General features: G+C 39.7%; 2 protein-coding genes across 2 annotated transcripts in view; one reads left to right on the plus strand and one right to left on the minus strand.

Moving 5' to 3' along the window:
- C8H7orf50 (chromosome 8 C7orf50 homolog) overlaps positions 1 to 27049 on the minus strand; it is a 213467-nt gene that overhangs the window by 123591 nt on the left and 62827 nt on the right. The gene's annotated exons all lie outside the window — the stretch shown is intronic.
- Positions 13327 to 25394, plus strand: GPER1 (G protein-coupled estrogen receptor 1). The gene is made up of 2 exons (XM_063428901.1): positions 13327 to 13591; positions 23769 to 25394. Exon 2 carries the CDS (start codon positions 24134 to 24136, stop codon positions 25217 to 25219), a length of 1086 nt encoding a protein of 361 aa, XP_063284971.1. The 5' UTR covers positions 13327 to 13591; positions 23769 to 24133; the 3' UTR covers positions 25220 to 25394.

A 27049-nucleotide genomic window follows, 5' to 3' on the forward strand; every position in this document is an offset into this window, starting at 1 on the left:
ATACACACACACTGCACTCATACACACTGCACTCACACACACACACACTGCATTCATTATATACACACACTGTAAATAAATATTCAATTAATATAATTTTTTTAGGATCTAATTTTATTTAGAAATTTACCAGTAGCTGCTGCATTTCCCACCCGTGTCTTATACTCGAGTCAATAAGTTTTCCCAGTTTTTTGGGGTAAAATTAGGGGCCTCGGCTTATTTTCGGGTCGGCTTATACTCGAGTATATACGGTATATTGCCATAGATCTCTTGAAAAATTAAAGATTGAATGAAGATTTGACTGTGTATTAGCAACATGATTCAACGTGTTTAATAGTATAATGTTTAGTATGTTTTGGAGGTTACCGTGACAGATATTAATGCGATGAAACTCTACAAAATAAGCATAACATAAATATGTTCCCAAAGCATGTTAACCTTAAGGGTTATAGGACTAGCCAAATATAATGCTACTAACCGCTGAGACATATAGGCTTTTCTGGCAACCATACCTATCTTCAATAATATAAAATGCGCATTGTCCCGTATGTCACACAACTGTTATACTATACCTGATGTTATGTATGCACCTGCTGTTGTGGAAGTGCAAACTTGTATACCTAACCTATGCACTAGACATGTGCAATTCGTTTCGGTCCGAATATGAATTCTGACGAATTAACGGACAATTCGGACATTCGGGTATTTCCGAATGTCCGAATCGCCAAAGTGTCAAAGTTCTGAAGTTCCAAAGCACAGTATTGCCTAAGTACTAATATACTTACCCAGTGAAAGAAGACGCATGTTACATTGTAAACAATTTTTAAACAATTTTAAATAAAAAGTATACAAACATAGCCAGGATTCAGCTGTAAGCATTTGCAACACTTACAACAATCAAGTAACATACATGTACCGCGAGTAGGGGCATGTCTATTAAAGGACCACTCTAGGCACCCAGACCACTTCAGCTTCATGAAGTGGTCTGGGTGCCAGGTCCCTCTAGGATTAACCCTTTTTTTAATAAACATAGTTTCAGAGAAACTGCTATGTTTATAATAGGGTTAATCCAGCCTCCAAATCCTCTAGTGGCTGTCTCAATGACAGCCGCCAGAGGCGCTTGCGTGATTCTCACTGTGAAAATCACAGTGAGAGCACGCAAGCGTCCATAGGAAAGCATTGTAAATGCTTTCCTATGAGACCGGCTGAATGCGCGCGCAGCTCTTGCCGCGCATGCGCATTCAGCCGAAAGGGAGGATTGGAGGCAGAGAGGAGGAGGAGAGCTCCCCGCCCGGCGCTGGAATAAAGGTAAGTTTTAACCCTTTCCTCATCCCAGAGCCCGGCGGGAGGGGGTCCCTGATGGTGGGGGCACCCTCAGGGCACTATAGTGGTCCTTTAAACAGTGAGCAGCCTGTGGCTCAAAAAAATAAAAAAAATAAGGTCCCCCCGGCCCCCACCCCTGAGCGGTGGGTGGGGGCCCTAATGTAAAATAATGGGGGGTCCCCCACTCATTAGTTTTTAGGTAGGGGGATAATTTTTATTGGGGGGAGAGGGGGTGACTAGGGGTTTGGTGAGGGAACATTTTTTTAGGGCCCCCACCTGCCGCTCAGGGGTGGGGGTCAGGGGGGAGGACCTTAGGTCCCCCTTATTAGTATTTAGGGCCCCCACCCGCCGCTGAGGGGTGGGGGCCAGGGGGAGGACACTAGGCCCCCCCCTTATTAGTAATTAGGGCCCACACCCGCCGCTGAGGGGTGGGGGCCATGGGGGAGGACAATAGGTCCCCCTTATTACAATTTAGGGCCCCCACCCGCCGCTCAGGGGAGCGGGCCAGGGGGGAGGACATTAGGTCCCCCCTTATTAGTATTTAGGGCCCCCACCCACCGCTCAGGGGTGGGGGCCAGGGGGGAGGACATTAGGTCCCCCCTTATTAGTATTTAGGGCCCCCACCCGCCGCTCAGGGGTTGGGGGCCGGGGGGGGGCACTATTTTTTTATTTTTATTTTTAAACAGTGAGCAGTCACAAGCTGCTCACTGTTTACTAGACATGCCCCTACTCGCAGTATAGCAAGTAGGGGCAAAATTTACTAATACTAAGTAATTTCTACTTAGTATTAGTAAATTTGGCTGAATTAGGCAGAATTAGGCAGTTATCTACCAAGCGGCTACAAGAGAAGTCCCAAGGTGCCGAAGTCCCGAAATGCCGAAGTTCCGTAGTGTCGAAGTTGCCGAATTTTCGAAGTGTCGAAGTTGCCGAAGTCTTGAAGTCCCGAATTCCCAAAATACCAAATTTCGGAATGCCGAACCAAACCGAAAATTTTCCCCATGCACATGCCTACTATGCACGAATAAAATAAAGAATTAAAAAAAAAAAAAGAGAATAAAAAGAAATGGCCACATATTGCAATCGGTCTGAAACATTTGATCGAAACCAGGTTAGCAGATAATCACCAATGCCTGAGTTTTTAAGTTTTTGCAAAAGAATGCCATGGTCTACTGTGTCAAAGACCTTGGCAAAATCAAGGAAAATAGTTCCAGTTAAGTCTCCTTGTTCCATGCCAATTTGGATGTCATTACAAACTTTTAAGAGGGCAGTCGAAGTTGAGTGATTTGAACGAAAACCTGATTGATCAGGAGTCAGATAATTCGATACCGTAGTTAATAATATTCATATAGTTGCGTGTGGACGCATTTTCCCAAGATTTTTGACAATACTGGGAGAAATTATATGGGGCGATAGTTAGATACCAAAGTATTGTCACCACTTTTATGGATAGGTACAACTATTGCAGTCTTCCAAAGTTTGGGTATGTATCCTGACACCAGGGATAGTGACAGGTTTAGCAATTGCTAGTGCACTGAGCTTCAGCAACATTGCTGGGATTGGATCTAGTCCACACTAGTCTTTCATTTTTAAATTATTAAGATGTTTATTAATGATACTAACAAGCACAGGCCTAAATTAGAATTTCTCTATATGAGGATTTTGAAGATTTGGCAGGGCCTGATCTATATGGTGGTCTGAAAATGAGTGTAATTTGTTATCTTAGCAACCAGGGTGGTAGCACATCCAACAGTGCAGTGTTTGGTTGTCCATTTTGACAGTGGAGGGTTGGAAGTGGATTGTGGGGTTTGTATGCTATTTATGATTTTTTTATGATAGATTGTTCAAATTTACACTGAAATATTGTCCCTTTGCCATTTTTTTTTGTTTTAGTGCATGCATATCGCCATTGTCTGTAGGTACAGTAATCGTTCATGGAGCCAGTACGCTTGAACTTTGACCACAGTGAATCTCTAAACTGGTACATTTGAATGAAGTCCGCTGTAACCCAGGGCAGGTGTGTCCCTTTTATTCGCACTTCATGCAAAGGGGCATGCAAATTCTAAACACGCAAGAGCTCGGACTGAAAAAATGCAATTGCAGAGTCTAGATCTGGTATTAGACTTAATCTGTGCCATGGTATGTTCTTGAGATCTTCTAAAAAGGATTCAAGATAAAAAAAAAAATTGAAAGACCTGGTGATTATAATCTTGACTAGACAGTGGTCACTAAAACTTTTAGGGAGAATGCCTGCCTCCTGGATTCTGTCAGGACAACAAGAGAGAGTCCAATCTAGCAAGATATGGTTTTGGCTTTTATTATTAATGCGAGTTGGGGAGGAAAATAGTTGTGTTAGCTGCAAAGTCTTAAACAGCCTACATGATTTATTATTTTTAGGATTCAGCCAATCAATATAAAAATCGCCAAAAACCAGCAGTTCACTTTTTTGATTTTGAGCTACAGTTTCACTAAGTAGTTGGGCAGAAAGGGAGTGCATATCCAACATGGGACACACTAATACATGGAAAAAAGTCAGTTATGGACTGAAACATTGAACGATTTATATCACTAACTAAAATAAAGGTGTTTGAATCCCGACGAAAGACCTAAGAGTGCGCTTTATCAAGGATTACTATATACAAAAAATATATTTCCACTCGATACTAGCCATTTGGCATCACAATTTAGCCCTCGCACATAGAAATGAACCTCTGGTGAATGTGCTATGGCTTGCAGGGGCTAGTAACTTTTAAGGTCTGGCTAGTAGCATTAAACTTTAAAAGCTGTAGATATATGAATGAATGGATATATATTGAATGAAATCGTAGCTAAGAGGATAGCATATGGATGGATGGTTGTATTGCATTAAATCAAAACTAAAAGCATAGCCTGCACATGGCTAAGTACTATACTTACTGTAATCACCAGAAAAACAAAAGCTATTTCATGCAAATTCACCAATGGTCTGCACTTAAGTGCCTCGCTCATTGTTATCCTTGATTTTTTTTTTTTGATTTTTTTTTTGTGGGGGTTACAAATAAACTGAGGACCATGAAGAAATAGTGCGTCTCACTGTCTTGGGTACCATGTTCGATCTGTAAATTGGTTTCATCATCTGTTATTATACAGATATAAGTTTATAGATGATCTGTTACGTTGCAGTTTTAATCATGATTATTTTAATTTACAAAGAAAAAGGCGCAGTAATAGCGTAAAAGATTGAAGGAAAGGTTAAGTTATGGTGTGAAGATATGAAGAGGCAATGTGTTGGGTAAGTAAATGGGAGCTAAAATGTGCTGGGCATCTAGTGATAAATCCGTAAATGCAGTAAGATCATGGAACATATTTTGACTAAGAAGAATAAATGTAACTTTTGCAAGGTTTACGCCCCTCTGCGTAAAGGCCAAAAATGACCGCATATATAGGTATAATAATAATAAAGAAATTGATACATACCTGGAAACATCCACAGAATGTAATCTTTAGAGGTGGCGTGTGCACCCATCTCACGCCAGTTAGAAATGCCCCAGTCTGGAAGAGTGTCAATGTGGTCTATGTTTGCTGATCTTATCGAAGTAGTTTATCCCCACCTAGCAATTCACATAGGATATGGCTACCATCAGTCACCCCGAGAGTGACTGTTCCGTTCAGTGCCCGGTGGCCACAGGGTGCAGGGAAAGGTAAGTTTAACTTAGAGCCTCGCACCCGCAGCCATGATCCTCTTGCTGGTCATCTTCAGCTGCCATTAGCCTATGTGAATTTTGTACTCGTGCATGAGTGTAAAAAACTATGGTACATGAAGGTTCTTGCGAGACCATGGGATTCTCTAAAGGCAAAGCCTTTTTTTCCTACAGCCATCACTAGTAAAAGCGACAAAACTTGATGGCATTAGCTCTGCCTCTTGTCAAGAGAAATATAATAAGACAAAGTTTATTTTAATGAGTTTTTTTTTTTGACTGCGGGAGAAGGTGGAGAGAATGACAGAGCCGCTTTAAGTCTATTAAGTTAAACACATGTTGTTGATCCAAAATAAACGATTTCTAATAGTGGAATTCCCATGAAAACCAATGGAATGTTAATGATGACTGCTTCATGTTTAGATATAGGACCCAGAACACATCGTCTTACATAACCTAACTGTTTACTAAGTGGATCATCATTCAACACTATCTACAGGAAACACAAATACCAGTTTGTTGTACTATGTTTAGAGATTCTTGGCGTGTTCACAAAATCGGATTTTGTAAAACAAAACAATACACTTCCAAAGACTTGAAAACATCCTGGTTTCCCTAAAGAACTCCTAGACTGATTTAACGTCATCCTCTTTCAAAGATTTTAACAAAAATGTCCCTCATTTGGGACGTAGTCTTTAGAGTTAAAGGACCACTAAAGTCACACAGACCACTTCATCTCAAAAACGTGGTCTGGGTGCAGTCATTTTAAACATGCTTTAAAAACTGCTGTTTTTTTTAGCAGGGCTAAATCCATGTCTAGCAGCTGACATTGAGACAACCGCTAAAGGTGCTTCCTCCTCCAGAACCGAATTACTGGAATCGGGGTCCTGGAATCAAATGCTGCTGCTGATTCAATGCATCTCTATGAGGAGATGATGATTGGCCAGGGCGGCGTATGGCTCTGCCTCTGATCTGCCTCCTTTGCTGAGAAAATCAGAATTGACCATCTCAGCCAATCCAATATTTCCTATGGGAAAGCATTGTCATTGGTTGAGATCACCACTTCTGATGATGTCAGCCTAGGAGGCATATCAGGGGCAGAGCCAGCACCAGCAGACCAGATTTAAATATATTTAGAGATCAGGGGGGGGGGGGGGGGGGGGGGACTAGATGGTGTTATTAACACTATCGAGTTAGGAATACATGTTTGTGTTACTGACACTATACTGTTCCTTCAATATCTTCTTCTATAGAAACTAATTACAAATAACTTTAATTTAGTCTCGATTTTCATTTTTGCTATTTTCTGTGTTATATTTTTCTAGATCAGCGAATTTAGGCTAAATTTTGCCATTTGGATTCCAGTTGACTACAATTTGGCCACTTGTGAATAAGGATAATTGTTTCTTTGTTTTTCTTTCTTGGAAGAGTTTATTTTTCATTTTTGCCAAGGTAGAGAAAAAAGGTAAGGATCTCTGGAAATACACTTAGGTATGAATAAAACATGTTATAAACCTATTTGAAAATTGTATAATTATTTTTACTTTTATTATGATTGTGTTATATATCACACGGCACTGGGTCTATTGTGTATAAAATATTATAAGGCTCAATAGAAGAGACAAACATAGAAGGTTTTGAAGATCCCGCACTAAGAGCTTGCAATCTAAAGTAGGGATGATCCCAAGGAGTTACAGGACAACAGCCATAATGCTCTGGCAGTGTTGAGGCTGTCATGGCATTATGGGAGTTGTAGTTCTGCTACAGTTGGTTATCTAGGTTTTAGACACCCCTAATTTAAATGATTGTCAATCTAAAGCAGGGATGATCCCAAGGAGTTACAGGACTACAACAGCCATAATGCTCTGGCAGTGTTGAGGCTGTCATGGCATTATGGGAGTTGTAGTTCTGCTACAGTTGGTTATCTAGGTTTTAGACACCCCTAATTTAAATGATTGTCATTTTTCAGTGTGTAGAAGATAGGGAATTGTTAACATTTCTATATCAGTCAGACAAATTGTTTGGTTTATCTACAACCGAAGGTCACACATTAAATTTTCATGCCATTTCAACAAATGACCTTTAGACGTGTTGACAGACATAATGAAATTTGTATTTTGAAAAAGCCAGCATTACAGTGGTTGGAAAAAGACAGAATAAATTTCCTGGAAAACCAGGAAAAATATATTGGTGTATTGGCGCTATTTTAAAGGTCAAGCAGTGCAACGACTCCCAAGTGCCAGAGAATCACCAAAAAGCACTTTAAACATACATCATTGATAAAAACAAAGAGAAGAAATAGGGAGGTGCAATGAATAAATATAAACCAGTATTATACTTATATCAGGTGAATCTCTGAATCAACCTAAAAGTAGAAAAATATACATAGCATAATACTGTAACACAATATAGGCAGAATTAATCGGAGGTAATGGGTCACTCACGATCTGCAGAGCCTTAGGAAGCAGGCTCTTGCTGTAAAAGCTTGTGAATAATCCGCTTATTCTGGCTATCTCCAATGATGTTTGATAATCAGGTAATCAGGTATTTTTCTCCCACACCACGGATACAAGACCAGATGAATTTAGATAAAACGTTTTTTTACTTTCAAAACAGTAAAACAAGGCACAACGCGTTTCAACCATAACAGGTCTTCCTCAGGTGCATAATCTGGTAAGTATACTTCATTCTGATTTATATATGTAGGTAATTACACAATCTAAAACACATGTTAATTGAAATCCATACATGGTCTTTCCGTTTGGATGCCGCCATATTGGGAAGGTCAAAAACCTTCTTCCTATACAATAAACATAGATACATCTAAAACACATCCACTAATAACAAATATACTTAAGTAAGATTATTGGCTTTGACTTCTATATAGATAATGCATATTCTTTCCGTCCTTCTCTCCTGTAGGAAACTTCGATCGTACATCTATTGAGCCCAAAGAACGAAAGAAGCCATTTTCCGATCATGTGATACGTTTAAAACTTCCGATCACATGATATACATGAATACGAAATGAGCTCCGTCGACGTGGTGACGTCTAGAAACAGGAAGTTACCGCATCGCCATCTTGGTATCCCGGCATACATATGAAAAAGAAACGATCGAAGTTTTCTACAGGAGAGAAGGACGGAAAGAATATGCATTATCTATATAGAAGTCAAAGCCAATAATCTTACTTAAGTATATTTGTTATTAGTGGATGTGTTTTAGATGTATCTATGTTTATTGTATAGAAAGAAGGTTTTTGACCTTCCCAATATGGCGGCATCCAAACGGAAAGACCATATATGGATTTCAATTAACATGTGTTTTAGATTGTGTAATTACCTACATATATAAATCAGAATGTAGTATACTTACCAGATTATGCACCTGAGGAAGACCTGTTATGGTTGAAACGCGTTGTGCCTTGTTTTACTGTTGTTTTGAAAGTAAAAAACTTTTTATCTAAATTCATCTGGTCTTGTATCCGTGTGGGAGAAAAATACCTGATTACCTGATTATCAAACTTCATTGGAGATAGCCAGAATAAGCGGATTATTCACAAGCTTTTACAGCAAGAGCCTGCTTCCTAAGGCTCTGCAGATCGTGAGTGACCAATTACCTCCAATTAATTCTGCCTATATTGTGTTACAGTATTATGCTATGTATATTTTTCTACTTTTGGGTTGATTCAGAGATTCACCTGATATAAGTATAATCCTGGTTTATTTTTATTCATTGCACCTCCCTATTTCTTCTCTTTGTTTTTATCAATTACAGTGGATGGGCTGTACAAATAATGGGTGCCATGTCAACAAAGACGTGTCCTTTAGTGCCTACATATTGGCATGTGCTTTTTAAAGGGACACTCTATGAAGCAGAACTTGTTTATTTAAAGGCAACAAAACAATGTTGTCTTAATGAATCGGTTTGTGTATATAGATCATGCCCCTGCAGTCTCACTGCTCAATTCTCTGACATTTAGGAGTTATATCACTTTTATTTCTGTTCATGCAGCCTGAACCACATCTCCCCTGCCTGTGACTCACACAGCCTGCAAGAAAAAAATGGTTTCATTTTTAATTAGATGCTAACTTACTTTAGAAGTTTTTATCTCCTTCTCTGTAAATTGAACTTTAATCACAGAAGGATCCTTTTGGCTCTAGAAGGCTAATAACAGCATGAGAAAAAAATTCTAGATTAAACAGACTGGATAATAAAGTAATCTAGAATATCTAGGTTCCTTTTCAGGAAGTGTTTAAGAAGGCTGTGCAAGTCACATGCAGAGAGGTGTGTATATGATTTTATAAACAAAGTGATTTAACGCCTAAATGGCAGAGAATTGGGCAGTGAGATTGCAGGGGAATGATCTATCCACCAAAACGGCTCCGTTAAGCTAAAGTTGTTTAGGTAAATTATCTCTTTAATACATTCAGGTGCACAGATTTCATTGGTTTTGCACAGTCTGTTGTCTGTCAATTTGGAATACAAGAAGAATTTAACGTTCTCCTTTGCTGTCCAAGACCCATCCAAGTTGAGTGTTTGGCATGCACACATGTACATGTCAATGCTTGGACGAATGCTATAAAAACCTCCATTCACAAAACTCTGAACTGGGCTGTGAAAATAAAAATACCACAATATGAATTATATGCAGTTCCACACATATCTGATCAATAATACCATGGCTGGGGTTGGACTATGTACGTGAAAAGACTAGAAAAGTCTGGCTAGGAGCAAATCTTATAAATATGCAAATGTGGAATTCTCTGCCTGAAGAAGTGGTTTTATCCATACAGATGTTTAAACAGCAACTAGGTGCATACTTGCAAAAACAGAATATTCGAGGATATAATTTCTAAATGTAGGGTAATAGCTTCTTGATCCAGGGATAAATGCAATGGATGACAAAGCTGTGCATTAATAGACAGATACACTGGTTTAACATACCTGGTCAGACATGGTTTTTGAGATTTTTTTTTTTTTGTTAAAGGACCACTCTAGGCACCCAGACGACTTCAGCTTAATGAAGTGGTCTGGGTGCCAGGTACTTCTAGGATTAACCCTTTTTTTTTTATAAACATAGCAGTTTCAGAGAAACTGCTATGTTTATAATGAGGGCTAATCCAGCCTCTAAATCCTCTGGTGGCTGTCTCATTGACAGCCGCTAGAGGCGCTTGCGTGCTTCTCACTGTGAAAATCACAGTGAGAGCACGCAAGCGTCCATAGGAAAGCATTGTAAATGCTTTCCTATGCGACCGGCTGAATGCGAGCGCGGCTCCTGCCGCGCATGCGCATTCAGCCGATGACGTCGCGATCAAGATGGAGAGGAGGAGGAAAGCTCCCCGCCCGGCGCTGGAAAAAGAGGTAAGTTTAACCCCTTCCTCTCTCCAGAGCCCGGCGGGAGGGGGTCCCTGAGGGTGGGGGCACCCTCAGGGTACTCTAGTGCCAGGAAAACGAGTATGTTTTCCTGGCACTAGAGTGGTCCTTTAACATACAGGTGACAACCATGGCTACAATTTAATTGTGGAAAAAAATATTAAAGGGACACTCCAACACAGAAACCTCTACAGCTTATAGAAGTAGTTATGTTGCCAGGAGGCTATGGCTGAACTCCCTCCGGTGTTTGTCAAACCATTTTCAAGTGGCACCCTAATAAGCGATTCAATTCTTCATTAACCTTTTATAATATATGAGAGGAGGTGAGCATTGCGGTCCTTCCTGTACAGAGTAATGGCAATTCAACAACAATTAGTGCAGAAGGAAACTGTTCACCTTTTACTAAAAACATAGTTTCTCTGGGAAACACAGCATAGAACTTACACACATACAAAAGTGAATCAGTTCCTGATTTATAGCACGCTTTCCTAGGAGAGTGTTACTGCCTCTTTAACAACACTTCAGTGTTCTTCTATTAGAGCAGGGGTTCTCAACCCAATTCCTCAGGACCCCCTACCAGTCCAGGATTTGGGGATTACCTGGGTGTGTCTAGGGTGTTTAGAAAAAGGGGGAAAAAACACCTTAGACTCTAAGGTGTTTTTTTCTCTTTTTCTAAACACCTTAGACACACCCAGGTAATCCCTAAACCCTGGACTGGTAGGGGGTCCTTGAGGACAAGGTTGAGAACCCCTGTATTAGAGAATGAACCCACAAAGCATGGTAACCCACAAGCCATACGTGTTCTCTGTAAAAGAAACTCTTTAATAATATAAATGACCAATAATTGTATTCAATGCACGTCATTGCAGTGTTTTCCTACCTAACCATAATAACCCACTAAAAGACAACCAGATACCATCAAAAGATACTCTGCTAAAATAAAATGAAAAAATAAGTATCATTATTGTAGCAAAAAACAGATGGTAAAACAAACAGAAAAAAAAAAGTATCATTATTGTATCCCAAAAAAATAAATAAATATATACATGTATTTTTTTTAAATTCCAAACAGGACTGCGAGTTTGAAATGTAAAAAAATAAATAAATGATAGAATTCTAGTTCGCCATTAAAACACATCTGTGGCGCAAGTGAAATTTAATTTTAATTCTTTGCTTTGTGAAATTATTGGTATAATGTGTGATTTCATTGCTGTGGAAATTATACACACAGCTGTTTGTGCCACCCAGGAAATTAAGAGCAAAAATATCTTAATTTTCTGAATACTGTCAGTGCTGCTTTCTTACTGCCAATCAATATAATTCATCGAAATTTGTTTCTTAATGGGCTTTGACAATATTTGCATTTGAGGCTGTAAACCACCACAATGCTCTGAATGCGAGAAACGATTGATTTGCACTTGGGGTGTGGTTACACATATCCATCTCCCTGGTGTTGAAAGTATATTGAACGGCAACGTTCTTCAACCTGTTCAACGGTAAAGAACGTTCGAAAAATAAATACATTTCCAAACGAAACGATTTGCCAGATTAAAACAGTACACCCAATTTATCATGGTATAAACAGTGTAGCATCATAGACAGTGTCTACTTCCCATGAAACATTTTGTTGATAACTTTCACCAGTGAACATTTAAAAAACAAAACACACTCAGAGAACTGATTAGAGGGAAATGTCCACAGTAAGAGGAAGCAAAAATGATAAAAGTCTAACAAGTGTCAGATGGAATGGAGGAAATGGGTAATTATAGGGTCCAGAGTTATCCCAATAAAGAATTCTAATTTAATTCAGGATTAAAGGATGCACCAGAGAACGATTCTCTCCTTTTCAATCATCACAATTAATTGCTGCATTTCGCAAAATAAAATGAGAGTGCAACGACAGATAATGAACTATGGATTTCAGCTTTTTCAATAATGACATTAACCCGTGGGTTTTCATAGCCCTAATATGGCAGGAAGGAGAGAGACAAAAACAGTCAGCAGAGACTCACAAGCAGAAATATCGACAGAGAGATGAAAAGACAGACTGACATGGGGTACCATGAAACCGCAAACTAAACCAGATGTGGTCCTATTTTTTCCTGAAGAGCTACAGCTGAAAAGGCAGCTATTATGAGTATTTTCCCTTTACAATGTTGGTTTAATGCTGTCTTGCTGTTTAGATTTGTATTTGTCTGAGGCCACGTTCCAGATTGTTACTGCTGCATACTTCATACAAAGCAAGGTTAGTTTTACTTGTCCTAATACCGTAGTACCCTCATATTGCTGGCAGTCCCAGCTATGCAGTAACATTTAACCATTTAAGAGCTAAGGAAATATTGCGATTCTTTGCATTTCCCGTACTGTTAAAAAAGGTAAGTGTATCTCTAACTTTTAACACTCAGCATGAACAGTTACCTCTTAACTTGTCTTCTATTCCACCTGTTCCAACACCAATTTTAATGCCTTATTTTTACTTCATAATTGCCAAACATCATCCTCACCCCACCTTCTTTGCTTTCTACCCACCAAATTTTATAATCCCCTTTATATATTGTTTAAGTCCATCTCTTATAAGCCTGATGCAGCATGCACCTTTTTTCTATTTAAATAATTAACAAAAAAACTGAAGAAAATGATGGCTTACAGGCGATGTATGATAAATTAAGAAGAGGAAAAAAAAAAAACCCCAGATAAAAAAAAAAAAAAAAAAAAAAAAAAAAACAGCAACAAAGACTGGGAAATATGCACAACTGTATCCCAAAGAAAAAAAATAAACAAAACTGCAGGAAGAGAAGTGGTAATGCAGCCTTTATTAGTTGCACTGAGGCTGAGACGGCAAGGAATGGGTTAACGCTAGCCTTTAAAGGAAGCTCGTCTAGTGCTACTTCAACTAAGCACAAATTGGAGCAGATCTGGGAAGCTATGAAGCATCGCTCTGTTGCCAAGGACATAAGGCATGAACTGCATATTGCTCCCACAATTTATGATATAGATTCCTCTCGTCGGACTGGCCTATCAAGTTTGTTTGTTGGGGCTTTTTTTTTTTTTAAAACCTCACTTGTGTATCACACAAAAAGGGGACATGTATAAAACATTTGGTATAAAGCAAAGATCAGCAGAGAAGGAGTAACACGTCCATTGGTGGTATCAAGTGGAGCTGCACCATGCTGGTTAACGAACCTGCACTGAACAAGGTAAGAAAATACAATGACAAGGTAATATCATAATTTTTTTTATAACAGGATCATTGGGGATTCCGTAAAAAGGGGCAGATTTGCATGGTTTACTGGAGCAGAGGAGCCCTCACATGATCGTTTACTGCTTCCTAGAGACCACTACAATATTATCAGTGTGCTTTCACTGGCTATTAGGAGCAATTTAACAAGAGAGGGTTTATGTTGACCACTTAGTCCCGAAACACCACATACTATAATAAAAATCCGAGACAGGGGGATCTTATCAGGAGACACGGGTGCTTTTAATGTACTAAAAATAAAAACTACAATTAGATGAAAATAGCTACACAGACATCCTGTTCTCTCCCAATAAAATAATTTTAAAAAATAATAATAAATATATGCATATATATAAATTTTTTTTTTTTAATTATTATATATAAACGCCTAATTTCTTTGTGTTATATTTTTGTGGTTCCATGAGCTCTGTGATGTGAAAACTGTATCACTGATGGATCCCCTTTGAGGAGCTGCTTAGCAAATTAATATAAAGTTAGAAGCCAGTGCTATCTATGTACAATGTATTGCAGAGGAAAACACAAAAATATGTAATCTTCTAAGGAACACACTATTCATGGAAGAAATGGATAGGATGAATAAATTGGAGTTTGGAATGAATGTTGTTATCGTCGGGGAGATAAAAGGCATATTCATTCAACATCCCGCATAATCATTTAATCAATTCATTATTTCAGCATTTTGGATTTAGGAGATTATATAAAGTGACATTTATGCCTTGTAAACTACCGGTAATTAGTGGGCTTTACAGAGACGAAAGGATTTATTTTCTTTTAATATCCATGTGCGATGAAGGAAATACCATTCAAGTGACATCTACAAGGGGCATCTATTACAGCGAGGCAGTTTCCTTGCTACATAGATTAAATTCACTCTAATTTAACAAGGTGAATTGCAATTAATTGGGATTTTTCATTGTATTGATTAACATTAGCTAGTGAAAATGCCACGTCAAAGTAGTCAAATTGGAAAAAATGATTATTTTGTTAATTTTTCTACTAGAATTCCTGATTTAGCAAAACAAAAAGTACATGATGGCATTCCTATAACTGCCTAAGAAATAAGGTTTTTTTTAGGAATTCTCTTATGTACAAAAATAAGTGAAATTATGCTTCCAGTTTTTTTTCCCTAGAATTATTTACTGTTAAAAAAGAAATTGAATATATAAATCAATAAATATTCATCATACAAGAATAATAATCTAATAAAAAATCATAGACCAAGGGTAAAAAAAAATGCATGCCGTAGGATATCTAATTACGCAAATACATTTCACATCATAAAAGGAAAAGTGACGCAAATGTATAGGTTTAGTTAGTAACTAAAATGAGAATTATGGACAAACGACAAGGGAATTACAAATCATGCAGGATAGCCCCTATTATGGGGTTCCCCAGCTAAATGCTTATCTGTCCAAGGTTGTCAAGTCTATCCAAACACTTTTCCACGTATCACCTCGAATGGCCCTGAAAAGGTTTTGGTTTATTTAACCAGATTTCTTTTTTTTTTTTTATTTTACTCTCAAGATATACTGTCAGACAGCAGTAGCACAATGAACATTCATAGGGAACAATTACCTATTTATTTATGACTTTATTTGTGGGATTTACAAACAACAAAGTACAACAGGCTGTACCTAAAGATATACACGTGATAAAACAGGATTATAAAATTGTGAAACTGTCAGAGGGATACAGTATACAACATTTTACACTGGTGGCCAGGTGATCATGATTATTATATAGCTTGGAGGTATTGCCAAGGGTACATAGTAGAGAATAGAGAGGAGAATCCATATTGATGTATATATTGGTACATGGAGGACATACAAAATAAAGTTGTTTTAGTGCCCACTCACATGTTAAAGGAACACTTTAGTGTTACTAACACTGTGTTCCACTGCCCCTGCAGCCCCCTCCCAGCAAACTAAACCCATTATTTACTTATTATATTCCAGCACCGTGGTCCGCCTTCTCCGACATCATCCGATTAAAGGGGCCTAATGCGCATGCACGGCAAGTGCTGCCAGCACATTAGGCCTTTCCCATAGTAAAACTTTGCCTGAATACTTTCCTATGTGGTTTTCTCTCATGCTGGATGTCCTCTTGAAGAGCGTGAGGACGTCCAGCGTAGTTTCATGGAGTCAAATGTCGCTATGCGATGAGTATTCACAATGGGAGAACTTTCATATCAAAATCAGAAGGGAAAAAACAAAAAGCATGTGGACAAGTCAAAAAATTAAATGAACTAAAAAAATACTTAAAGGAACACTATAGTCACCTAAATTACTTTAGCTAAATAAAGCAGTTTTAGTGTATAGATCATTCCCTTGAAATTTCACTGCTCAATTCACTGTCCTTTAGGAGTTAAATCACTTTGTTTCTGTTTATGCAGCCCCAGCCACACCTCCCCTGGCTATGATTGACAGAGCCTGCAAGAAAAAAAAAAAACTTTCACTTTCAAACAGACGTAATTTACCTTAAATAATTGTATCTCAATCTCTAAATTGAACTTTAATCACATGCAGGAGGCTCTTGCAGGGTCTAGCAAACTATTAACATAGCAGGGATAAGAAAATCTTAATTAAACAGAACTTGCAATAAAGAAAGCCTAAATAGGGCTCTCTTTACAGGAAGTGTTTATGGAAGGTTGTGCAAGTCACATGCAGGGAGGTGTGACTAGGGTTCATAAACAAAGGGATTTAACTCCTAAATGGCAGAGGATTGAGCAGTGAGGCTGCAGGGGCATGTTCTATAGACCAAAACTGCTTCATTAAGCTAAAGTTGTTCAGGTGACTATAGTGTCCCTTTAAAGGGACACTCAAGTGCCAAAATACAAAATCAATAAAGTCACTGCTCAGTGGACATACCCCAGGTCTGCAGCCTTTGCAAGCCTCCCTTTTCTAACCCCGCCCGGACTTTCTGTGGCTGTCCAATCACAGAATTCTCAATGCAGCTCAGTGAGAAGTCTTTGCAAGGCAGGTGCTCTGGGCAATTGCTACCTCTTGTATTTAGCTCCACTGAGCTAACCAAACCAGGAATTTTGAAAACAAGTTGTCTGCTTGAAAGCCGGAGGGGTGTAACCAACACAATTTTAAAAAGTGTTAATTTCTACTGAAATCCGCACTTTTTCAAAATGAAAAAATAGGACACACTCTTCACACACAAAGAGTTTCAACAAGTTAAAGTGCATTAGAGGTCTGGAGTGTCCTACCAATAAAAACAAGTAGTTAAATAATCTATGCATTTCACCTATACAATAGGATTTTTCAACTGAATTACAGGAGTACCTGACTTTGTGTCCCTTGGACTTTTTCAGAATTTTATAATCATATTTTATTACCTGTATATCATCAGGCGCAGCCGGTTGTGTTTTGTTTGTTCCATTTTTGGGGTACTGAGGGAGTCCCCCCCATTCTGAGTACCTGCTGCCTTTTGAATAATGCGTTGTCGAATTTATTTAGCGCTAATCCTTCGTTTGATTTCTTTTCACCCATATTTGTGGGATTTGCCTTATTCAGTTTATGGTTTTCCTTGCAGCAAGAATTAAGAGCCAGTCCACAGTTGCATTCCTGTATTTACCAAGTCCTCTGTGTTTCAGACTCTTTTTTTTAGACTCATTACAGTCATCCTACCATTTGCAGTGATTACCAGTCCTGCAGGGGGTTTACACACAATGCAGAAATAGCTTTCAACTCCAACAATGAACCTCAAACCCCCTCCTGATAGGATCGTCAGACCCTAGATACACCTAATCTAGATACTGGTAGACATTCAGCATAAGACAGTTACATACATTCTTGGCACTTGGACTGATAATTTCTTAATATGGTTAATGTTGAACTGTGTTTCCCTGGCTGCTTTTTGTCTGGAAATTCATCATCCTGACAGAAATTTTAACTTGAAATGGGCACATCAGAGCCGAACAAACTGTTCATGTGTTCTGTCAAAGTGTGCTTCAGATTGTTCAGCCATCTTAAGATATTTCCTGTGAATACATTCCAACTTAGCTGCCATTAAATGCATATTTAAGCGACATATGTGGTAACACGTAACCAACCACTTTGATAATCTCAGACAATTTTCCTTAACCATGTTCTAGCTATAAAAGGGACATGCCAGACTCCTAAAGCACTTTAGCATGCTGAAAAGCTTTGTGTGTGAAGAGTGTGTACCCTTTTCCCATTTTTGGCAAAAAGTGCACATTTCAATAGAAATTGCCCCTTTTATAAATGAACCTGGTTACACCCTCTTGGCTCTCAAGCAGAGAACAGGTTCTGTTACTTCCTGGTTTGGTTAGCTCAGTTGAGCTACATTCAAGAAGGAGCAATTGCCCAGAGCACTTGCCTTGCAAAGACTTCTCATTGAGCTGCATTGGGAAGTCTGTGATTGGACAATAACAAAAAGTCTAGGCGCGTTTAGATGGGGAGGAAATGCAAAGGCAGCAGACAAGAGAACTGCAGCATTTGCACGCTGTCTTTAGACATACCATAGTTAAATGCATGCGTGCTTTCATTTGGGGTAGATTTACAAAACAGTGGTTTGTATTAATTTTGTATTTGGCCATTGGAGAGTCCTTTTAAGTACGCCAGTAACCTAAAACCTATAACATAAGTAGCTAATCAGGAAAAAAGGGGATATATGCACTGTGGCAGAATGAATAAAGGGTTACTCTAACCACCATGTGACCAGTAATAGGTGAAGTGGTCATGGTGGTTAGAGTCTGAATGTTCAGCATTTCTGCTGGAACCCTGCACATGCGGAGATATATTACCTTTTGTGCTTTGGGCTAACATATGTTAATTCTGTGTATATGCGCAGCACACTGGCGACAGATGTAAGGATATTCATCCCATGCAGGGGGAAGCTTGGCTCACTCCTCCCTCCATGTCTGTGGTCCCTCCACCTGACTCCATTAGAGCCAATATAGATTTTTTTTCCGCAAATTCCTTCCTCCCTCTGCATATATTCAAATTTTACAACCGCAAATGTATGTATGTATTCATGTGCATATTTCTGCTTGCAATGTATTGTGTTTGAATCGGTCAGTGTATGGATCTATGTAAATGCATGCAGTGGTTAGGGTAAAGAGAAGGGTAAGGTTAGAAGGGGGTTAATGCCAAATCTAGATTAAAGGACCACTATAGGCACCCAGACCACTTCAGCTCAATGAAGTGGTCTGGGTGCCAGGTCCCTCTAGGGTTAACCCTGCCTGCTGTAAACATAGCAGTTTCAGAGAAACTGCTATGTTTACATATGGGTTAATCCAGCCTCTAGTGGCTGTCTCATTGACAGCCGCTAGAGGCGCTTCCGCGCTTCTCGCTGTGATTTTCACAGTGAGATGATGCCAGCGTCCATAGGAAAGCATTTAGAATGCTTTCCTATGGACTGACTGAATGCGCGTACGGCTCTTGCCGCACATGCGCATTCAGCCGATGACGTCCAAAGGAGGAGGAGAGTCCCCAGTGCCGAGAGAACCCAGTGCTGGAGAAGGGTTAGTATTTAACATCTTCCTCCCCCTTCAGCCCGGCAGGAGGGGGGCCATGAGGGAGGGGGGGTGGTCCTTTAAACAGAATTTTAGTGTTAAAAGGGATTAAAGGCTTGAGAGGGGTTATAGCTGTGGCTTAAGAGGAGTTGGGTTTAGAGTTAGAGTGGATTACATTTAGTAATGGGGTACATCGGTATTTAGTGTTTACGAGCAGTCAAAAAGAGGATTTAAGTGAAGACGTGCCCCACTCAGACAACTTTCTGCTCTTCCTGCAAGGCATTTCCTGTGTGAGAGGCTGTTAGTGGGCAGATGGTGATCCTTTCCACTTCCTGTTCAGCCTCACATACAGACACTGGAGGGGCTGGGACAGCGCTGAGTGTTACACTCTCTGTAACTGTTCCTACAGCTCTGCTGTCAAGCATAAACGGCTAACTTGACTACAGAGGACAATGGCCAAGTCTTCTGGTACTTGCCTTGCCTCCCCACCCCACCAAAGCTCCAAAAAGGCACATTATAAGTCCTGGAAATAGGCTCCGCCTCCAGGACAGGTGACTATAGGTAGAGGTCATTTGGTCCTGATATTGCTACAGTTATAACTGGATGTAATGAAGCAAGGACAGAGTTCACTGGATGCACAAATAAAGCTAGAAAGATAGTGAATAAAAGTCTCCAAATACCTCAATGCATTTAGAAGAGCAATACACGTGTACAAATTCTAAACTAAAAACAATGAACAAATAAACATGGAATTTCATTATATTGTAAGATGTACAACCATTAGCCAATTTAGATTTACAGCACAAGCAGTGCATGCAGATTCTTATATCTGTAAACACATGCAACACATACTGAGCTTTGTCTACACAGAATTATACACAACATTACAATGCAACACCTGGTATCTAGTGTTTATTTAGGATACTACTATATTAGACACAATGAACAAACAAACCTGAGAAAGCATTAATAGCACAAGTGTGGGCTGCAAGCATCTCGCGATGAAGTGCCTTTGATCAGCAAGCTAGGTTATTTTTCCTGAGTATTTGGATGGGTATAGAACAAAAGATGCAATCTGCACAATGTTTGTGCAGTGATACAGAATCAAAAGAGAGCGAAAGATTGTGACAGCTACAGTGACAGCTCATATACTGTACTGTCATCGGAACTCTGACCGCAGACAATCAATCACCTTTAGGGTGAAAGGGTTAAAGATTAAATAATGAGTTTGCTTTGCCAGAGAGAGGGGAAGAAACACAGGGGGTAAAATGCGTAGTTTTCCAAAGTAAATAACTAAAGGAAAGATCAATGAACTAAACTAAGCATATGCATTGATTTCACATTAATAAATTTACCATCTGCTTCTGAAAAGTCTCCCAGATTAAAACCACAGCAACAAGGCCTAAAATAAAAATGTAGATCTATCTGAAAGACTCATTGTAGCGGAGCTCCCTGTACCTCGGCTGGGTACCTCCGCCAAGGTCCGCTTCGTAGCTGTAACAGGGGAAAACATCAGCACTTCTGTGAGATAACTGCATTAAAGACCAATAAGCTAATTATCTCCAAGGAACAGAGAGGCAAATATAAAAATACCCCAAAACATCATAAAAATATACAATAACCCCACAAATAATACATCATTAAATAGCCCTGATCTGAGAGGCCAAGTTCTCTAAATAGCACTCAGATCCATGCAATGAAGGGGAAACGCCACAGTGTTAAAGTTCTGACCAGCCGCACAAGTGGTCCTATGCCCAAAATAGTTCCAGGGCGTTTGGTGCTTTTGCTGGCCAACTTTCAGGTGCTCCTGCGGCCGCAATACGGGGTGCTCCGGCTAGCTCTTAGCGTTTGTTCCCCTTAGTCTCAGGCACCTTCTCAGGCACCTTAACATTTGCGGCTAAGTCCCACTGAGGTGACCGGGAACCCACAAAGTCCTCATGCCGAAATTAGTTGCATAGCGGTCGCGGCTAAGTACTGCTGGGACTATTCGTGGGTTTGGTTCAGAGAGACAGCGTTCGGTTCCATTCACATGAAGAGAAAGTGCCAAACCACGGGCATCCAGGAAAAGCTGTTAATGGCGGCTGGCAGAGTTACTACCAAATGGTGTCCCAGACCTGGACCATAGTCAGTGGGCAGGAGGCCGGCTTCTACACTCCTCCAGGAGTCCGTGGCAAACGTACGTGTGAAAGAGCGTTTGTCACACTCATGATATTGATGGAATGTTTGAATAAAAAAAATGGGTTATCCACTAAAGTGAGAATTAAAATGAATTCAAGGTGAATTTAAAATTCAAGGCCAAAGTAGCCAAACTGAAAGCACAGCTGACTAACAGCATTTTTTCAGTTTAGCCATTTCTACCTTGAATATGGAAATCACTTTGAATTCTCTTCAAATTATCACTTTAGTGAATAATCATGCATAGATTTTATTTCCACGTTTATCTAGTAACATTTGGAGAGCATCATCTTTTTTTTTCTTATTAATGCAAACCCAAGTTTTTGGTGTTAGGAGAACATTAGTGACACGCATGTTTATCTATAGTTGTGACAGTCAGCACCGAATCCCCAAATTGCGACATGTAGCAAGTAAAATTGCGTAATGAATGCAATAGCTGGAAACAAGACCTTGAAATTAGTCAGCTAGGTAAAGATAGGAGCCAACAATTTCAGTGCTTGAACATGGGAATTTCAAAGAGTTCAGTAGTGAATAAAAAGCCAAAAAATAAACAATTGTATTAAAGGGATACTGTAGTGCCAGGAATACAAAGCTGTATTCCTGGCACTATCGCTCTATCTTCCTACCCCCTCCCAGGTAAACGTCGGCGCTGGGTCAAAGCTCCACCCCCTCCTCCGTCCCGTGACTAGCGGGGTCTAATGCGCATGGGTGGGATATGTTGCGCGCGCATTAGACCTCCCCATGGGGAAAAATCTGACACTGGATATAAGAGCGTGAGGACGACCAAAGTCAGATACCAGGCTAAACGTCCGTTTCAATTCAGGAAGCCTTCTTGTGGCTGTCTGGGAGATGGCCACTGAGGGCAGACTTAAAGCTGCAATGTAAACATTTCTGTTTCTATGGAACTGCAATGTTATACATCACAGCAATAAGGACAAAAGGTACATTGCACCAAGACCACTCCAATGAGCCGAAGTGGTCTGGGTGCCTACAGTGTCCCTTTAAAGGGGAATGGTCACTTCCAACAACCCTGCAAATCCGATCATAAAATAATTTTAAGTTATAGGTGTTTTCAAGGCACTATTTAATGATGTAAATTCTAGAGAAATGACTGTTCCCCTTTAAACCCTTAAGGACACAGCTTCAGAAGTGAAAGGCCAGCAGGACATGTGTCCTTAAAGGGTTTAGTGAAGCAAGGAGAGTATTTTAAATAAGATAATGAAGTAAGAATATTGGTGTAACTCTATTAAGGGCCCAGTAGAAACCTTTGTGTTTTTTCAGAGAGCAGCAGGGACCTTGAAGTAATTGCAAAGCGTTACAGAGATCTTGACATTACTGCAAAGAGTGTAGCAAAGACGTTGACGTTATTGCAGAACGTGTAGCAGGGACTACGAATTCAGTGCAGAGTGTGCAGCGTCGGCCTTGACATTTATGATACACTGTCTTCTCTGAACTCTAAACATATACGGAAAAAAAGACCACATTTCTTAGTTATGTTTCTCAACGATGATAAAATTAAAACTTTAATACCTTAAAGGAACACTATAGGGTCAGGAACACAAACATGTATTCCTGACCCTATAGTGCAAAATCCACCATTTAGGTGGTTTGCCCCCTCTTAGCCCCCTTAAAACTCACCTTATTTCCAGTATCGTGCAGGTCTGCCGGCAAAGGCCCCGCCCCCTTGGTGACATCGGAATGTTTGATTTTTAACCAATCCAATGCTTTCCCATGGGGAAAGCATTGGATTGGCTAAAATTGGCAAGGGGGCAGGGCCAAACGCCGTTTTGGCCAATCAGCACCTCTTCATAGAGATGCATTGAATCAATGCATCTCTAAGAGGAAAATTTAGCGTCCCCATGCAGAGCGTGGAGACGCTGAACAGGACTGCGGCCTACTGTGCAGCACTGCCCCAGGAAACACCTCCAGTGGCCATCTGAGGAGTGGCCACTTGGGGGTGTCCCTAATGGCAATGTAAACACTGCCTATTCTCTGAAAAGGCAGTGTTTGCATGGAAATGCCTGAAGGGAGCTATTATACTCACCAGAACAACTGCATTAAGCTGTAGTTGTCCTAGTGACTATAGTGTCCTTTTAAATAGCATGTCAGCATCTACAGCATTATTTTTAGGATATATTGTTTCCTCAAAGCTTTTCACATCATTGGTGGGGTTTGCTTGGGAAGATGATGTTTATAAAAAGTAATTGCCTATTGTCTTTGTTTTTCTACTGTGCTGAATTCATCTTTTAATAGCCGTTCGGATGGTAGAATTTAACCATGTAATATAACGCCAGTTATTTTGAGAAGGACAATGAGACTGGTTTCATATAGTAAACCAAGTACAAACTAAAATAGCCATTTACTGACATGCATGTAATAATGATTTATAATGCAACATTATGTAGAATCAGATTATAGCAAAATAATGCAACATACAAATAACACAAAACAATATTTTATTTTCTCTATATGTCTCTAGCATGGAAAATGGATGATTATGACCAATTGGTAAAGGAATGAATCTGGAATTACAACCGCAAGGTTCTCAACTTTCACATTGAAACCAGTACCTGAGCCAAATTTAAGGAAATGCAACTGAGCAAGAAAGCCATCACTTCTTCACGTTTCACAGACCAGCCTACACGCCAGATCACTCGATCGAGGGCGTTACGTCTGAAATGGTTGCCTGCTATACCGGATTCCATGACCAATCGAAAACACCACCCCAAATCTCACAATGCACAATCATGGAAAACTTCCTACGAGGATAAACTGTGCATAAAATACATCATCACATAAAACAGGTCTAAAACGTTTAGATCATACAACTCCGTAATTCTCAAAATGGACATATACAGCACAGGATTCCCATCAATGACTTGTAACCTCTCGACTGTGGACCTGAACGAATCCAGTGCTTGTAATGCAACTGTGACAGCTGGCGGAGTTTCAGACAAAAACAATCACTATTTCATAAGTCTTTTCTTATCCTGCCTCTATACAATATTGCTTTTCCCAATCGGATTTTTAGGAAACATCATGATTCTAGTAGTCAACATCAGGTTCCGTGAAAAGATGACAATCCCTGACTTGTATTTTATCAACTTGGCTGCTGCGGACCTGATCTTGGTGGCGGATTCTCTCATAGAAGTGTTCAACCTTAATGAGAAATATTATGATATAACAATACTATGCACCTTCATGTCGCTATTCCTGCAGATCAATATGTACAGCAGCATCTTCTTCCTCACATGGATGAGCTTTGACAGATACATTGCACTGGCTAAAGTGATGAAATCTAATCTATTTCGGACAAAGGAGCATGCACGGTTAAGCTGTGTCCTCATATGGATGGCATCTATTTCCGCCACTCTATTGCCTTTCACGGCTGTTCAGGTGCAGCACACAGATGATGTACAATTCTGCTTTGCAGACGTCAGGGCGATTCAATGGCTGGAGATCACCTTGGGATTTATCATTCCATTTGCTATTATTGGCCTTTGTTACTCCTTAATCATCCGCGTTTTAATAAGGGCGCACAAACATAGGAGTCTAAGACCCAGGAGGCAAAAGGCCTTGCGGATGATAGTGGTGGTGGTTCTGGTGTTTTTTATTTGTTGGCTTCCAGAAAACGTCTTCATCAGCATTGGCCTTCTGCAAGGTAACAAAGACGATCAGTCGGACAATCCGTCGTTTAGACACAGCCATCCGCTCACGGAACACATTGTAAACTTGGCAGCATTCTCCAACAGCTGCCTAAACCCGCTTATTTACAGCTTTCTGGGGGAGACATTTAGAGACAAGCTTCGGCTCTACGTCAAAGATAAAAGGAGCATGTCCGCTTTCAATCGGTTCTGCCAATCCTCCGTGAAGTCTGTCATTCCTGAGAGTACAGAGCATTCCGAGGCTAAATATTGCAGTGGTGTATAAATTTATATAATATAAAAAAAAACAAAAAAAAAAAACGACTACTTACGCAGACTGGAAAGGTTTTATGTCAGATTTCAATTAGTGTTTTGGTTATACACAATTACTTTGATTGTACTGCTTAATTTCTTGTTACATGCCTGTGTAGGCATATCATGTCTCGAGAAAAGAAAATACACACTAGTAGACCATAAAAATGACTTTATATTTACAGAGTTTATATTTTCTTAAAATGGTTCAGTGTATGAAATAACATTTCCACTAGTACGGATTGGTTCTAATTAAGAGACTATTCTAATTCCTTAATAATCATAAATAGTAATGGTTGCTAATTCTTGAAGTTTGTGTTTTAAATATCCAACTTGTGTCCTAACTGGCTCAAGACTCGAGAGACAAATGAGGTGTCTGGAGGAAAATGGTACGTTAAATATGTTGGATAGGAATTCAGCATTCCCTGGCAAGCAGGTTAAAATTGTTTAACCCCTTTAGAGGAAGAGATAGGCAATTCCCTTTATATCATGACATGATACTAAACCAAAACTTAGAGACTATTGCTGATCCTAGGCGTGTTAAGTGCCTTATTATGCCAGTGACAAATGTGCAATAGAATAGAAAATCACTATAGAAATTGGTAAGTAACTTACTGGTCCTGGGGAAACTAGAAACAACTTGTTTTCCCATTTTCATTTCTTTGAAAATTGGTGAGTCGGAGATCTGCATTACCACTCTAATTTGTCAAAGGAAGTGCATGATACCCCAGAAAATAGATCAGAAATTAACAAAAGTTGTAAAAAGTTGTAGCCCAAAAATGGTGTAGGTCATCCAAAAAGTGAGGGCGATGTCATGCAGGAAGTAGGTGGATTTAAACATCAATCCCAATCTGGAGAAGATGGCATTGCCTTGTTAACCAACCATTAAAAGGCACCCAGACCACATCACCTAATTGAAGTGGTCTGGGTGCAGTGGCTCATTCGTTTTAGCCCTGTAATTTAAAACACTGCCATTTAGAACACACTACTAGTGGCTATTTACCTGACCGCCACTAGAGGCACTTCCCCTGTGATAACCGAGTCAGGCTAGGTTCTTAATCAAGTACTGCAGCTTGAGAGCATAGCATTGGCGCAGAGCTGCAATTTGATGAGCATACCAATGCTTCCCAATGGGAAAGCACTGGATTCAATCTTAATATTCTCAGTCTGGGTGGCAGGGCGCATATAAACTAGCGAGGTCAGGGAGTAAAGATAAGTAAAACTCAACCTTTAAACTCTTATGGGAGGGGGGTGTACAGCAAAATAGGTAGGGTAAAACTATAGTGTTCGGAGAACAAATTTGTATTCCTACCATTGTAGTGTTCCTTTAAGCTGTAGAACCTGGAGATGTCCGGGGGGAAATGGTAACGTCCCAATTGTGGCAATAACCAATTCAATCATTACCTTGTGATATGGAGGCAGGTATAATAAAAGATGGCTTCTTAGTGGTGCTATCTTAGAAACTGAATATTTCTTCCAGTTTAAAAGTAGTGGCAGTTCTCCAAATATGGAGTGCTATGGACTGCTTTATACTTGATTTGTTTATGTGGTTGTCTAGCTCAAATATTTTAACAGCCTGCTAGATAACCCTAATATAGTGTAATCTTACTAATGTGCATTAAATGGCCTATTGAGTTGACTATTCTTTGGCAAATTTAAGTCAATCTGCATTTGATTAATCAGTCATTGTCATAAACCATCGAATAATAAGTAAGTTGAAGTGCACCAGGCTACCACGGTGCACCAGATCAGGGGCAGGCCAGACCCCATTTGAATATGTAAAATAAAGTGATGGTCCGGGCAC

This window comes from Pelobates fuscus, chromosome 8 (assembly GCF_036172605.1).
Source record: "Pelobates fuscus isolate aPelFus1 chromosome 8, aPelFus1.pri, whole genome shotgun sequence".
In the NCBI taxonomy this organism is placed as follows: domain Eukaryota; kingdom Metazoa; phylum Chordata; class Amphibia; order Anura; family Pelobatidae; genus Pelobates; species Pelobates fuscus.